Source organism: Alligator mississippiensis, chromosome 3 (genome assembly GCF_030867095.1).
Source record: "Alligator mississippiensis isolate rAllMis1 chromosome 3, rAllMis1, whole genome shotgun sequence".
NCBI classification, from domain to species: Eukaryota; Metazoa; Chordata; order Crocodylia; family Alligatoridae; genus Alligator; species Alligator mississippiensis.
The window spans coordinates 127,882,985-127,898,093 of NC_081826.1; the positions used below are offsets into that span (position 1 = coordinate 127,882,985).

Genomic DNA, 15,109 nt, shown 5'->3' on the forward strand with positions numbered 1-15,109 from the left:
CTCCCCCACCCAAGCCCACAGCAGGGTGGAGCCAGGCTCCGCTCTACTGCAGCAGCTGCAGCCTCTTGCCAGGTGCAGGTGGCTGAGGAGCCACGTCCATAGCAGCTTGTACTGCAGTTCCCCAAGTAGCCTGGGGCCCCCTCCAGCACGGTTGGGGGGACAGGGTCAACAGCACAGCTAGGGGACTGGGGGGGGGGGGGGGGCGCACCAGCAGGGCTGCAGGGGTTTTATTTTAATTATGGCTTTTGGGGATTTTAAATCAAGAATTCATTATTTTATATATATCAGGGAAAACCAGGATCTCTGATCATCACATAAAGAGGATCAGTCTTCAGTCTAAATCAAAATATAAACCTGGCTACAGTTATAGCTACTTATATTGCAGGCTGTATAGATCAGTGGTGTTCAACCTTTTTGCTAGGTGGGTCAGGTGGGCAGTTCCAGTCCCTCCACAGGCCAAATCAGGCTGGTGGTCCTGATCCAGCAAATAAGGTAGGCTTGGCAGGGCCCTATCAGGCTGTGCAGAGGGGAGTAGGAGTCAGTTCAGACCCAAACCAGGCCCATGGGGGAAGGGGGCTTGGCCCTGCTTTAGCCATGGAGAAGAGGGGGCATTTCCCAGCCTTGTGGGAGGAAGGGGCATGACCCAGCCCCAACCCAGCTGCATGGGAGGGAAAGGGGTATGGCCTGGTCCCAAATAAGCTGCACAGAGGGAAGAATGTGGCCAGTCCTTGGAGCAAGAAGGGGGTGCGACCCCACCCTAACCCAGCTGCAGAGGGAGTGGGGTGCAGCTCAGCCCCGATGTGGCCACGAACAGGAGGGGACAGGGCCTAGATCCAACCCACTGCACAGCATGTAGGAGTGGCAATATTAACTGCCACTGCCCCCCTGCTGCCAAATTTCCTGACCTGTGGGGAGCGCTACGGGACAGAAGTCAAGGCTCTGGGACCCACATTTGGCCTATGGGCCAGAGGTTGTCCACCCCTGTTAGATCAATGGTACAAGCAGTATACTCCTAAATATTCACATCAAGTAGATTTAACTTTTAAGGTACTGGCTCCTAATCATCTATAGGGATGTGGTGCCCTCCAGGCACATTTTAAACTGTAATTTACTAATAACTGAATATCTAAACTTGCAGCAAATAGTATGCAAATATATCTACCAGAATGACCGATTATTCTGGGGTAATTCGGAGTACTTGCAAGTCTGAAATATAAGAATTGTGGAAAGCACATAAAGCCAGTTCTTAACAGACACCAAAAGTCTTTTAAAGACACAACTGTTAGTTGTGGAAGCTTTAAGTCCCTCCAGAATAACCTGGAAAAGGTCAGTATTGGAACTCATTCATGTACACCAATTAGTGAACATTGTAAGGTATTCTTCACAGTAGCTCTTAATGAGTTCAGAGCCAAACTAAAGATTCCAAGGAGTCTAAATTACCACTGGTAAGATGAACTGTGGGACTTGCTACTGGAGCCTCCCCACCCAACAACTGCCCAAGACGCTTGTCTCGGTTACAACTGGTAGTAAGAGAAAAGGCTGGCCCACTTCACACATTCTGGTATTTCTACTCTAGTGAAAAGCCAACAAGAAATTTGTTTATTGAAATAAATACCATGTCCTTACTAGAGCACTTAACCTTTTGAGGAACTGGCTGGCATATGTACACCCAAATAAAAAGCCTCATCATGAAGATGTACATAATTTTGAGACAGATATGGATAGTAAGACTAAGCAAATGCAGGTTGGGAAAGAAACCTGAGGAAATAAACTGAGATGCAGCAATGGAGGAAAATTTGGAATCAGGTTATTCATTATCTATACATATTTTATGGAAAGCAAGTAGTTATGAAGCATTCTACAGGTTTTTTAAAGGGTGATACACAACATGTTGGAGATGCTGTGGAGAAAGAGGCGCCCTTTTTCATATGTGGTAATTGTGCCCAGAGGTCCTAATATTTCAGGGAGGAAGTGGGGCAGGGGTTGAACAGAATAACAACTATTGGGCTGGGTGGGAATATCCCTTTGCATCTGCTATTTTGTCCACTGAATGCTTCTGCAAGATTACTTTGTGTGGAATGAAAAGCTGGCATCTTTTGTGTTATCTGCTAAACTATGTATTGCTCAAATGGGGAAGGAACCCATCCCTGAAACAGTGATATACTAAAATATGGCAAATTCTGGTAATGGAGAAAATTGTCTCATCAGGTTAGATCAGTGATTCGCAACCAGAATATCATGGCACCCTGGGGTGCCTGGAGATCCTTTCAGTTGCCATGGGGTGCCATGAAATGTTAACACACTTAAGTGTGCAAACACGATTCACAAGATAAACCCAGAGCTTTTAATTAGGAACACAAAATGTAAAGAGCATTCTAAATTGTTGTGGTCTTCCTGAATTTTTTGCAACAGAAAAAATGGCTCAGGTTTTTTTTATGTTGTCAAAAAAATGAGTGAAAACTAAGAGATGGCATTTTGTGAGAGGTACTTTGAGTCTAACAAGGTTGAGAAGCACTTAGTTGGATTCCATTCCTGACTTATACCAGGAACAAAGGTTCACCGGTCAGTGTGCCGAGTTTTGAGCCAGATTCTTTGAATACTAATACTACTGAATGGTATTTTCATTTATATAAATGAAGCCCTCTTGTGCTGAGAGCTTTGTTTCTTTAGTTGCTTGAAGAAAAAGTTTAAGGAGAGGGAGAAAGAGAACACTTCAGACTTAATCTAGAGCAGCCTTCAGTTTCTCATTTGGAAACCAGAAATAGGCATGGACATCTTCTGCAAGGCAGACTATATTCTCTAAAGAGGCAAGAACAGATTCTCCCCAGACCCTGTCAATAATCTGCACAAGCAATCTTTTATGAAACAGAAGGTCAACAATTTGGCAGCAAAAAAAAGAAGTGAGATAAAGCAGGGTGCAAGATACCTGCTACTGAGGCATCACTATCACCTTCCTAACCTTCACTCGGCACCAAATGGTCATAGGAAAGTAGGGCTAGCTGTAAGCAACCTTACAAGATCATAAAGTCCAGCCCCCTGCTCAAGAAAGGATCATTCCTAACTAAAATCATCCCAGTCAAGTGTCTGTCTAACCTGCTCTTGAAAATTTCCAGGGATGGAGATTCCACAACTGGTCTAGGTAGCTTATTCCAATGCTTGATAACCCTGACTAGAAATTCCATTCCAGTTTCACAGGAGTATTTGTTCCATTCATCAAGAGCAGAAGCCTTGGCAAGCTTGCCAAATCCACAGGTATCAAAATTCAGTTCTACTGTGCTGCTTCAAAGAAAAATTCTGACCCAATAAGTGAAGCTGTGTCGGACCTAAAGTGGGCCTCAGTTTTAAATTAAATCTTAAAACATTGCTAATGCCCTCCACATTTGAGTCCACTAGAAAATTCAGTAACAAACTGATAATGCAACAGTCTACGTTGACCTGCACAAAATTAAAATTCAACATCAATACCTATACTAAATGAAAATGAGTAAGTCTGATGCAATCCATAGTGAAGTCTTAAGAAGAAATCAAGACTTCCATATCAACCAATGCAATCAAAGGAACAGAGCAAGAGATACAGCAAGGACATGTTTCTCTGAATATCAAACCTGCAAAAAAGCATGACCCTACACTGCTTTGCAATTAAGTCCACCTGTATCCTGAATGAGAGAAACCTATACTAAATATACCATTACCTCTTTACCATTAGCAAAAAAGAATATACAAAGCAGCTTGTATTGCAGTTCTCTGAGAGGCTTCTATCATGTCATCTGAAGATACTAAATGACTAGAACCAAAATATAACAGCACTTCTTTATTTTACTGTTCTCAGTTACTGTGTTGACAAAACCCTGCACTGATTAACAACGTTTTGTTAACTCTGCAGTTACAGATGTATCTTAAAATTTTTCAAAATCCGAATTTAATACCATCTAATAATTTACTGATTTCAGAAATAGGAACAGTATAACTGGCAGCTGCTGTTACTATATCAGTATATAGTACTGGCAGGCAATTTAGACAGAAAAATAAACGTTTGAATGCATGAGAAACCAGATACTAAAGATACCATATAGCTAGTTTACTATTTACATTTGGTTAATATTAACCAAGTTTAAATATAAGCTTATATCTTTTAAAGTTCTCAATTCCTTGTACATACTTAAATGAGAAGCAATCCCAGCCCTACCCAAAGAAAAATTATTTGAGTGATAAGAATGTTCCTGCTTACACTGCTGGTTTCTTTAACGCAACATTTTAGGCAAGAGTACGAATTTCTGGTAGCTGCATTTCCCACAATACCCATAATTTATCTGAAGTGTCCATATATTAAGGCATATATTTGATAGCACAGACAATAAGTGCTCAAGGTATTACTGCCCTAAGCAATTAAATTTACTGGAAGAAAATATTTCACCAACCTGTAAACATTTAAAATCTCAACCTCAACTTTTTGACACTAACAATAAGTCCAAAAAGAACAATTTTAAAGGCCAATAAGAGCTGGAATAGCCAAATTCCTTTGGTGTTTCAGGTTTTTTAAAAGGAAATGCCAACAATTAGCGTATTAAGACAGTACAATAATATTTTAAATTTATAATGATATAGGCCTCAATTTTGCAAATCAGTAAGGGCTATACACATGCAGCAAGGCTGCTCTGACATTGGAGCAGACTCCAATAATCTAGTCTGCTGCAACAACAGAGGAAAGGCAGCAAGAGGGCACAGCAGCCCCCCTGGCTCTCCAGGGACCTAGCAGACCTCCTGAGGCTAAAAAGAAAGGCCTACAAAGGATGGAGGATGGGAGTCACCTCCAAGGAGGATTATTCTGCACTGGTCCGGTCCTGTAGGGAGCAGACCAGGAAAGCCAAGGCTGCAACAGAACTCCAACTAGCTTTGAGCATCAAGGACAATAAAAAGTCCTTTTTCAGATATGTGGGGAGCCGGAGGAAAAGCAGGGGCAACGTTGGACCCCTGCTGAACCAGATGGGGCAACTGACGCCCAGGAAAAAGCCAACCTACTAAATAGGTACTTTGTGTCAGTCTTTCATCAGTCCCATGGGACGCCCATGCCTGCTACGGGACAGGGAAGTCTGGGTGAGAGTGATACCCTGCCCCCCATTGATGCTGACTTCGTGAAGGAACATCTTGAGAAGCTGGATACCTTCAAGTCAGCCGGCCCTAACAATCTTCACCCCAGGGTACTCAAGGAGCTGGCAAGCATCATAGCCCAGCCTCTAGCACGGATCTTTGAAAACTCTTGGCGCTCTGGTGTAGTGCCCGAAGACTGGAAGAAGGCCAATGTGGTACCTATCTTCAAGAAAGGGAGGAAAGTGGATCCGGCTAACTATAGGCCCATTAGCCTAACTTCTATCCCAGGGAAGATCTTAGAAAAGTTTATTAAAGAGGCCATCCTTAACGGACTGGCCGACGCCAACATCTTAAGGGATAGCCAGCACGGGTTTGTTGCGGGTAGGTCTTGCTTGACCAATCTCATTTCCTTCTACGACCAGGTGACCTATCACCTGGACAAGGGAGATGAGATTGATGTCATATATCTTGACTTCAAAAAAGCCTTTGACCTGGTTTCCCATAATCACCTCTTAGAGAAACTGGCCAACTGTCGCCTTGGGTCCTCCACGATCCACTGGCTGGAAAATTGGCTCCGGGGTCGGACCCAGAGGGTAGTAATTGATGGAAGTCACTCATCATGGTGTCCTGTGACCAGTGGGGTCCCCCAAGGCTCTGTCCTTGGACCCATACTGTTCAACATCTTCATTAATAATGTGGACACTGGAGTCAGAAGCGAACTGGCCAAGTTCGCTGATGACACCAAACTTTGGGGCAAAGCATCCACACCAGAAGACAGGTGGGTGATCCAGGCTGACCTGGACAGGCTCAGCAAGTGGGCGGACGAGAATCTGATGGTGTTCAACGCCGATAAACGCAAGGTTCTCCACCTTGGGAAGAAAAACCCGCAGCATCCTTATAGGCTCGGCAGTGCTATGTTGGCTAGCACTTAGGAAGAAAGAGACTTGGGGATCATCATTGACCACAAGATGAACATGAGCCTGCAGTGCGATGCTGCGGCTAGTAAAGCGACCAAAACGCTGGCTTGCATCCATAGATGCTTCTCAAGCAAATCCCGGGACGTCATTCTCCCCTTGTACTCGGCATTAGTGAGGCCGCAGCTGGAGTACTGCGTCCAGTTTTGGGCTCCACAATTCAAAAAGGATGTGGAGAAGCTTGAGAGAGTCCAGAGAAGAGCCACACGCATGATCAGAGGTCAGGGAAGCAGACCCTACGATGACCGGCTGAGAGCCCTGGGGCTCTTAGGCTGGAAAAGTGCAGGCTCAGGGGTGATCTGATGGCCACCTATAAGTTTATCAGGGGTGACCACCATTATCTGGGGGAACGTTTGTTCACCACAGCGCCCCAAGGGATGACGACTAGGTCGAATGGTCATAAACTACAACAAGACCGTTTCAGGCTGGACATAAGGAAGAATTTCTTTAGTGTCCGAGCCCCCAAGGTCTGGAACAGCCTGCCACCGGAGGTGGTTCAAGCGCCTACATTGAACACCTTCAAGAGCAAACTGGATGCTCATCTTGCTGGGATCCTATGACCCCAGCTGACTTCCTGCCCTTTGGGCAGGGGGCTGGACTCGATCTTCTGAGGTCCCTTCCAGCCCTAATGTGTATGAAATCTATGAAACATGGTAATTACAGCACTGCAGTGGACTCCAGCACCATGTGGATCAGCATCCCTGTAGTGAAAAATGGCAGTGGGCGAGCTTTAGTTGAAGTGCCCCACCACCATTTTTCAGCATGGGGATGCTAATGCACATGATGCTCAGGCACTCTAATTAGATTGAGCTCCCAGAGCACATACATAAATGTCCTAGGACTACAGAAGTTCTTAAAATGTAGCCATGTTTTTCAGCCACTTTATGTTCTTAATATTGAGAGAGACAAGGAAATTCAGTGCTGAAACAAAAATAGTATGTCCTGCCTACTCTTAAAAAAGTGACAAGGTTTTGCTCACAGGAAGACATCTCTATTAATAACTATTACAAAAACATCTCTTCTGCACAAGAAATCCTTTTAGGGCTTCACATTGTACATGACAGTTTGTTTCATCAAACTGCAATTTGTCCTATGGCTCAGATGCACTGAGATGGTTATAAACAGGACAAGTATCTTAATAGTTTAGTGCTGGGAGCTAAATACATTGTTGGTGGTTAAAAGATCTTGATATTTACTCTGAAACAGATATTACACTGTAAAACCATTAAGTTTGGTTGCATTGTTTCATAAATCAAACACAATACTAATAAATATTAGACGTACCTGGTAGCCTATTCATGTTCACACCTTGAGCAGAAAGCCCAATTCCCATGTAACTGTAAAAATAAAAAACAAAATAAGCTTATCTTCTTTTACAACATGTCAACAACAAAAAAAACAAAACATGAAAGACATTTCCAAGAAACACTGCATTGGTGAATCTGTTGCCAATTAAGCTGATGAGAAGTTAACACAGGATGCACACATAGGCATAGTGGCAGAGTTATCTAACAGGAAAGTAACTCCTAGTGAAATAAGTACGTCATGTTAAATGTTTGCTGCACGGGAAGGTGAGAGGCTGAAGAAGGAAATGATTACCAAATACATTTTGTTATCTATAGAAAGTAGGGCTAGAACCATCATATCAAGTACAGAATCTTTATTTTGTTCAGCTACTCATTTGCTATAAAAACCAGAGGTAGGTAAAAATGAGAGATTTTGCTGAAAAGGCTTAGAAGCTAGTGTGACCATATGTCTCGATTTAGCCAAGACAGTCCTGGATTTCAGAGGCTGATCATGCCCGGCTTTTGAGAATTATAATGAGCATCCTGAAAACAAGAGCACGGGGCACAATCTGGCTGGCAGTCAGAGTGCTGGGCAAGCAGGCATTGCTACCTGCTCAGCATACCACCTTGCCCCTGACAATTTGGGGTGGGGGGGGAGGGGGGGGAGTGAAGGGGGCAGAGGGGTACTTTCCCAGATGAATGTCCCAGATTTCCTTATCGTCAGCCTACCTGAAGTAGCAGTTTTTAACCTTTATTTATTTATTTTTTTTGCATGAAATACCCCATTTTCAGGCTCACAGCCCAAATTCCAGTGCAAGTCTGAAAGCAACAGTATAATGTCTGTTAGGCTCATTACCTCTGTCATTAGGTGGCATTTGGGGTCATAACCCCTTGTTTGGGAACCAGTGGCCTAGAGAAAGATGAATACCCACTCAGTTCACTATGTCTTACCAACACTTTTTTACCAAAATACAGCTCCTTCCCAAGTTAGATACTTACAGATTACACATATTTTCAGAAACTGAGCATATTTTTGGGAGACATTTATGAAATTGTCATTCTAATAGTGAAGGACTAGTTTAATGTGATGTGGCAAGGTAGTCCTTCGAGATATACTGATAAGATGATCAAAGTACTCAAACCACTCTGCAGCAACCAAAAAGGGAAAATACTATATTGTCTGATGACTGCCGAAGTTTTTAAATTTAACATGTATTATGAGTTATTGCCAGGCCCAATATAACCCAAAATTTACTTCTATGAAAATAAATGTTAATAAATCCTTAGTTCAAAAGACTGTCTCTATGATTCATGCAGAAAGCACAGAAAGACTGGGAAGCGTTAATTGAACTGTTTCCCTGCTTTTTCAATCCAAACATTGAAGCATTTTAAAACAATGCATGAGAACACAGTGAAATTAGCTTGAGCCTGCTTATAACAACACAAAAGGTGAATTGATGATGGCCCAAGATGAAAGAAATACGAGACCCACCCAACAAAAAGCTAGAATTTTGTATTTTCTATATCAATAAATGTGTTATAAATTTCCCTCCTTAAGCCTAGCAACTCCAATTTAAGCCATGTGTGTAACTTGTTTTGATAATACTTAGAATACTAGAAAATTCTACTATTTAGAATAGTTCAAATTAGTTAATATATAAAATGCTTCCAACATGCAACAGCAGAAATGAACAAATATGAGACAAAAAAACCTACACAGTAAGTCAGGGCTGTCCAACTGGTGGCCCACAGGCCACATGAGGCCTCCAAGTGGTTAACTTGTGGCCCTCCATCCCAATTCCTGGTGCAGGGGATACTCTTTCTTTCACTGCTCCAGCTGCCACTGCCAGAGAAGTCTCCTGCTCCGCCCCTACAGGTGTGGCCAAGACAGCCTGCAGCCAGGTGGCTTGGGGGGATTTGAGGAGATTGTACAGCACAGGGGGACCACTGTGGCACATGGGGCTGCTGGCACAGTACAGCAGGGGAAGCACCCACCACATGGTGTAAGGATTGGCACAGTGTGAAGCAGCGCATGGCCTGGCCTGCACTGCAGGCAGCCAATAGGGCATGCAACCCATAATGAGTGTGGCTGGGAGGCTCAGGGCCAGCCCTTGACCACTCAGAAGCTGGACAGTCCTAATCCAAGTCAAAGACCCTACTCTAAATATTTTCACTGTATAAATGATTTTCAAACAAACTTAAATTCTGAACTACAAGTTTAGTTGCTATTTTAACATCAGCTGTCTTTTATATGGCCTTAAAGGCAGCCAGCCTGTCACAGTTATGACATGCTTTGCTGTGCAGGTCAGTAATTCCCTGCCATGTCTCCAATCATTACCAACAAGCTACCTGCTGAACTCTTGCTTCATACAGTTGCTACATGCAAAGCACTTCTCCAGTGATGCTTGATGCATCACATGCAGTCCCTTGAAAGTGCTAACAATCCATAATGGAACCTCAGCACTTTAAACAGGCAGATCACAGCATACTAGATACAAAGAAGCTGAAGTGAAGGCCATCAAACAAAGGAATTAGTCTTTGTTGTACTGCTAATTATGTTTCTGAGGCAATGATCAAGATAAAGTGAACATAACCACCCCAAAAAGCTTCTGTGGAAAAAGCTAAATTTTATTTTGGGCAATGTGGAAAAGGAAGAATTACAAAGCTATCCTGTAATCCTGATATGCGAAGGACTCCAAAAGTAAAAGTTATATCTGAATCTAAAAAAACAGAACAAAAAGTTTCTATGAGCAAGTTTAAAAACACCAATTTCTTTCATCAGTATAATCTAGATAGTTTTTAGTTTGTTAACCAGAAAAAAGCTTCTAAAGTTCCAAGTCAGCCAAATTACATCAAACACAATTTTTCAATCTAATTAGTAAAAATTAACTGTCAGCATTTTATAAGGGGCAATATTACACCATGTCGAACTGCACGATGCTCAGTAGAGGCCAAGTACAACCGAACAAAGACAGACAACCTATTTGTTAGGTGTCACAGGAAGATATTCATTCCTGTGAAGATGATAAAGTCTATTCTGCCCCTTTCATTCAATATCCCCCTTTTAAGTACATATCTATTGATACTAGTGTGAAGAGATGTATCCCAATTTAAGCACAGCTATGGACAGTGAAGTTTCAACTACTGAAGCTAAAATACAGTGACACCAATCCCAAATAAAAGGATTATTCCTGTAAAATATGTATGTTTTTGCAATTCCTTTTTGTTCTTTTAGCAGCGGGAAGGTACTTTAAACTATATAAACTACAGTGAAATTGGACAGTATTTCAGAATAATGTATATTTTTATTATAAGAATCTGAAGGAAGAAAGCCAACTACAATTTCTAGCTCAAAGTGAGTGAAATCAAATACAGATTACAGATTAGGGTTTCTGTTAGACTGCGGGGCAAAAAGAATCAACACTTCTGGACTCTCACCAGTTTCCTTAGTTACTGTAAATAACATCTTATGTTGATAGGCTATTCTCATACTGTATTCAAAAAAGCTCATACAAACGCACTTAAGATGTTATTTTCCCATTTGTTTTTCAGTACCTACAGTTTCGGTCCCTTAACATTTTTCAGTTTATAAAACTGATATAGAACAAATTTTGACCCAAGCTATTTTCTTATACAAAGGACTTCCTTGGTGGAGGAATAATACTGTAAAATCCCAAACTTGTCTCACAGGTTCATATATCAGGAGGTTTATTGTTTAGAAAGCAAGAGGAAAAATTAAAGGGCTCCAATACAAAATGAAGAAGGACTAGGCAGCAAACAGGCAATAACAGACCAGCATATCAAGTTGAATAGGGTTGGACAAGTCTGCTTTCAGATCTTGTTTTATTTACTGGAACAGCTGATACATATACACATAGGTTCAGCTTGGGAGACAGTCAGGATGCAAGAGAGGAACAGCAAGTGACCACTACTTCTCACCACTCAGGCCATATCAAGCATAATATTTATCACAGGGAAAAGGAGGTAAATACAGCAGAAAGTGACAGGACTCACTCCAACAGTTTGTAGATCAAAATGACTTAAAGATGGTAGTAGATAGACTGAGCTGCACAAGATGATATAATATTAAAAGGGCTGCTGTTAGTTATTTGCCTCTCCCAGCCACATCTAACCCATCTAAAGGAAAACTAACTGATGTGGACAAACAGAAGAAAAAAGGTGCGTCAGGGACAATACCTTGAACTATGACCTTAATCTAAATCCCAGGAATCAAATCACAGTTCATGATATATAAAAGCACTAGAGCAAGATGGAGTACAAACTGATGTCAAGTTGCATTCTAATAAGTAAGGCTAATGATGAATTATTCACAGTCATTTTAAATCAGTACATGGGGAAGCAGAAAGCGTTTAAGGCTGAAGACTAAACTATAAAGAAGGTAAATATCCAAATGAGGATAATTTCTAACAATATTTAAAAGGCATTTATATTCCTTTTGTATTTTAAGCACATTATTTTCAGGCTAATAATGAAGTGGCACAAGAACAACTTGTCAATTTCAAATGTTAGGAGCAATTTCTATATTTTTACATGCAGAATAAAATGAACGTAAATTCTTCAGAATACTACAGAACTAAGATTCAACTGTTTACCGAAAGAAGAAAAAGAACTCAGTCTACCAGAAGGGTAGCCATTAACAGGACCCTGTATTTTTTCCACTACAGCAGACGCAAGAGTCTAGAGGTCACTACAGTGAGAACAAAGGAAAGGAAACAACCTGATAGCAGCTACACATTTTCAAGAAGTCCTTTCTTTCAAAGAGCTGCATTCACATTCTTACTGGAGCTTGAGTTTCTACCTTGACGTAGAAATAAAAGAGAGATTAGGGAGGAGCAATTAAAAAAAAAAAAAAAAAAAGAACGAACCAGAAGTGAAAAGGAGAAGGGAGCTGTAGTAATTTCAGGAGGTACACAATTAGAAATTGGAAAAGCATTACGGATAACCATTTAATACAATTTAGGTATTTAGATATGCAATTATAGCTAATTGAAACTGTTCACCAAAATTTTGCACCATCATGTTGAATATTCACTTCAGTGTTGAAGGTAATACAATTAATTCTCAAAATTCAGACCAAGCAGTAATTGGTCTAATCCGATTCTCTCTCATTTCTAAAAGCACCATGAATTCAAATGCTGCACCTAATTATTGGTTAGCTGGAAAGCTTGTTAGGCATCAATGACTAATTTAGATGCTGTCATTAGAGATTTAAAACATTATTTACTTTGTTTAATTGCACTTTATTTATAAAAGGAAAATTAACCAAACAACAAAAGTTTTACTTAAAAAAAAGCCAAACGTTTCATGGAGAAGCTACAATCTGAAGAGTCAAAGTCCCTGTCAAATTGTTTTGCTCACTCTTTCTACTGTGTCAACAGGTGATTTTAAAAGATGGTATACCTGGGGGGAGTTGCTCCATCATGCCTTGAAATCCAAGTTGTTTTGGTGATGATGAAAATAAATGACCAAGCTGGTATCTGGATCCTGTCCTCACCTATGTGCTATAGATTTAAAGAAAGCAACTTAACACCATACAGTGGTAAAATCCAAGTTACCAAAATATCTGTATGGGATCTAAGGCAACTAAGTTCAGGTACTATTGAGTTCAAGTACTATTCAAGTGAAGGTCCTTCTCATAATACTTAAATATATCAAAAAACTAATATAGAGTATGAAGCCAATAAATAGTGTACAGTATACCATGGGTGCAGGTAGCAAAGGATATTTTTTATTGGTCAAAGTAATATTCTACCTACTAGGAAAAGTACATGCAAAACCTACAATTCTAGGGGTAATGGAAAAATCAGGTTACTTAACAGGTTTTTTGGTGTTAATAACTTTTTTTCTAGAAAGATTTTGATCTACTAAATTTGAACTTCAGAGTTCTCTCTGGCAGAAGGCTTTCTAAGATTCTGCAATTTTCCTCCAGTAGAGCTCTCTGCAAGTATGCAGGTATACCCAACTGCAGAATACAGATAAAAAAAAGACCATCCAGTACATGCAAATATGTCCCAACTACCCAGCAATAGCCAATTCTGTATTTGACTATATTAAGTAGTCAAATAATTTCCTATGAATGGACCTTGTAAAAAAGGAACAATTTAACTTCTCAAAAAAGAACATTCCAAAAATGGGGACCTAAAACCCAAGAATGCAATTCTCTTGAACTGCTTCTGGTTTCTTTTGTTTTGTTTTCTTTAAATTAATATTTTTCAATCCTTTACAAAACCTGAATTTCAAAGAAGTAGGCTGTTTTATTCCAATTCTTCACATCCAAAGCCTATTACAGAGTTTTCAAGTAATCCCTTTTTCCAGTGAAACTCTACGTTCTCTTCCTCATCTCCAACGTTCCAGTGAAACATACTTATTTACAAAGTGGGTTAGATACATTCCAAAAGATAAAAGAATGTAGTACAATTTGCCACTTACACAGCACCATCTCACCTTGGATTTTAAGTTAGGATAGCAACAAAATAAGCCACAGTAACATAGGAAAACTACTTCAGACTTTTCATGAATTTGCTTTTGCTCTGAGTGTCACTGTATGCCTAAACGGTAAGTAAAGATTCAGTGCATCTGACTGTGTTAGGATGACAAAATGGCTACTTTCCAAAAGATTTTCCATACAGTCGTATTGCATAAAATGTACCAAAAAACCCATACCAAAAATCAGATTTAAAACCACACAGTCCCACAGCTGGAACGTGGCAGTAAAAACAAAGAAATTCCAAACAGAAGTAAGAACTGGACATCCCTTGTGTTTTGTAAAATAAATGTACTCGAGAAAGAAAGAGTGAACAAGCAGATGTGTCCAATATTTAAGAAAGCTGGTTTGGGATCATAGAAGAAAGATCATAAAACTTGAGAAACTGAAGAACAGTTCACCCTGAAAGATTCCTGCGTATGTGAGAAAGGCAGCAAGAGCTTGGGCTTTGTAATGAGTATATACCAGTTGAACAAACTACAGTAGGCAATGGCTACAACTTGCATCAATGCACTGGAAAGCTCACATTTGCATTTTACAAGATTGCCTTGTTTAGGCGAGTAGTTACGGTGTCCAACACCATCCGCTGGTCCCGTGACATCTACGTGGAACACATCACGGGCCACCGCCAGTACTCCAACCCCACCAGATGAACCACCGCCAGGCTGGACTGGACCCAGAGGGGATCACCTGAACCCCACTCTGCACCAGATGGACTTCATTTCGAGAGAATTCTTCAGCAACAGAGGACCCCCGCGATGAGACTCTATATGGACTGAGACACTGTCTCCGAATCACTTCTTCCATCACTGCAGGCCACTGTAATGGGTTTGTGTGCATCTATTTTCTTTCTCTCTCAGCGTTGCGAACCCCCTCCCATCCCTTCCCCCACTCCCGGGCTTAGTTGGCTAACACTGTATTTTCTGGAACCTAGTTGCATTTCCCTCCTCACCCCCATCCCTCTAATGTTAGTCCCTCACTTGGGCAATTTGTCTTTCCCTACTGGCTTTGTCATCTTTTCTGGATTCACAATCCTAAACATGTACTAATAAAAGTCAATCTCTTTTCTCACTTCTACATCCACTTTACCCTGCACATGAAGTATAGTTCAGGACACTACCACAACCAAAAACTACCACAACCACAAAGGACTGATTATATAGTCACCATTAAAAAGAGCCATGATCTCACAGCAATCTAAAAACATTTTTTAATACTTTCTCTTAGTGCAGCATGATATGCATCAGTGAAACCTG

At 41.0% G+C, this 15,109-nt stretch overlaps 1 protein-coding gene across 3 annotated transcripts in view; it reads right to left on the bottom strand.

The window, feature by feature from the left end:
• Positions 1 to 15,109, bottom strand: part of RANBP9 (RAN binding protein 9) — a 66,439-nt gene that overhangs the window by 25,925 nt on the left and 25,405 nt on the right. For all 3 annotated transcript variants that reach the window (XM_006269196.4, XM_059724394.1, XM_059724393.1), the window contains exon 3: positions 7,347 to 7,399. In XM_006269196.4, coding sequence (XP_006269258.2) covers positions 7,347 to 7,399 — 53 coding nt within the window. The remainder of the gene's footprint in view (positions 1 to 7,346; positions 7,400 to 15,109) is intronic.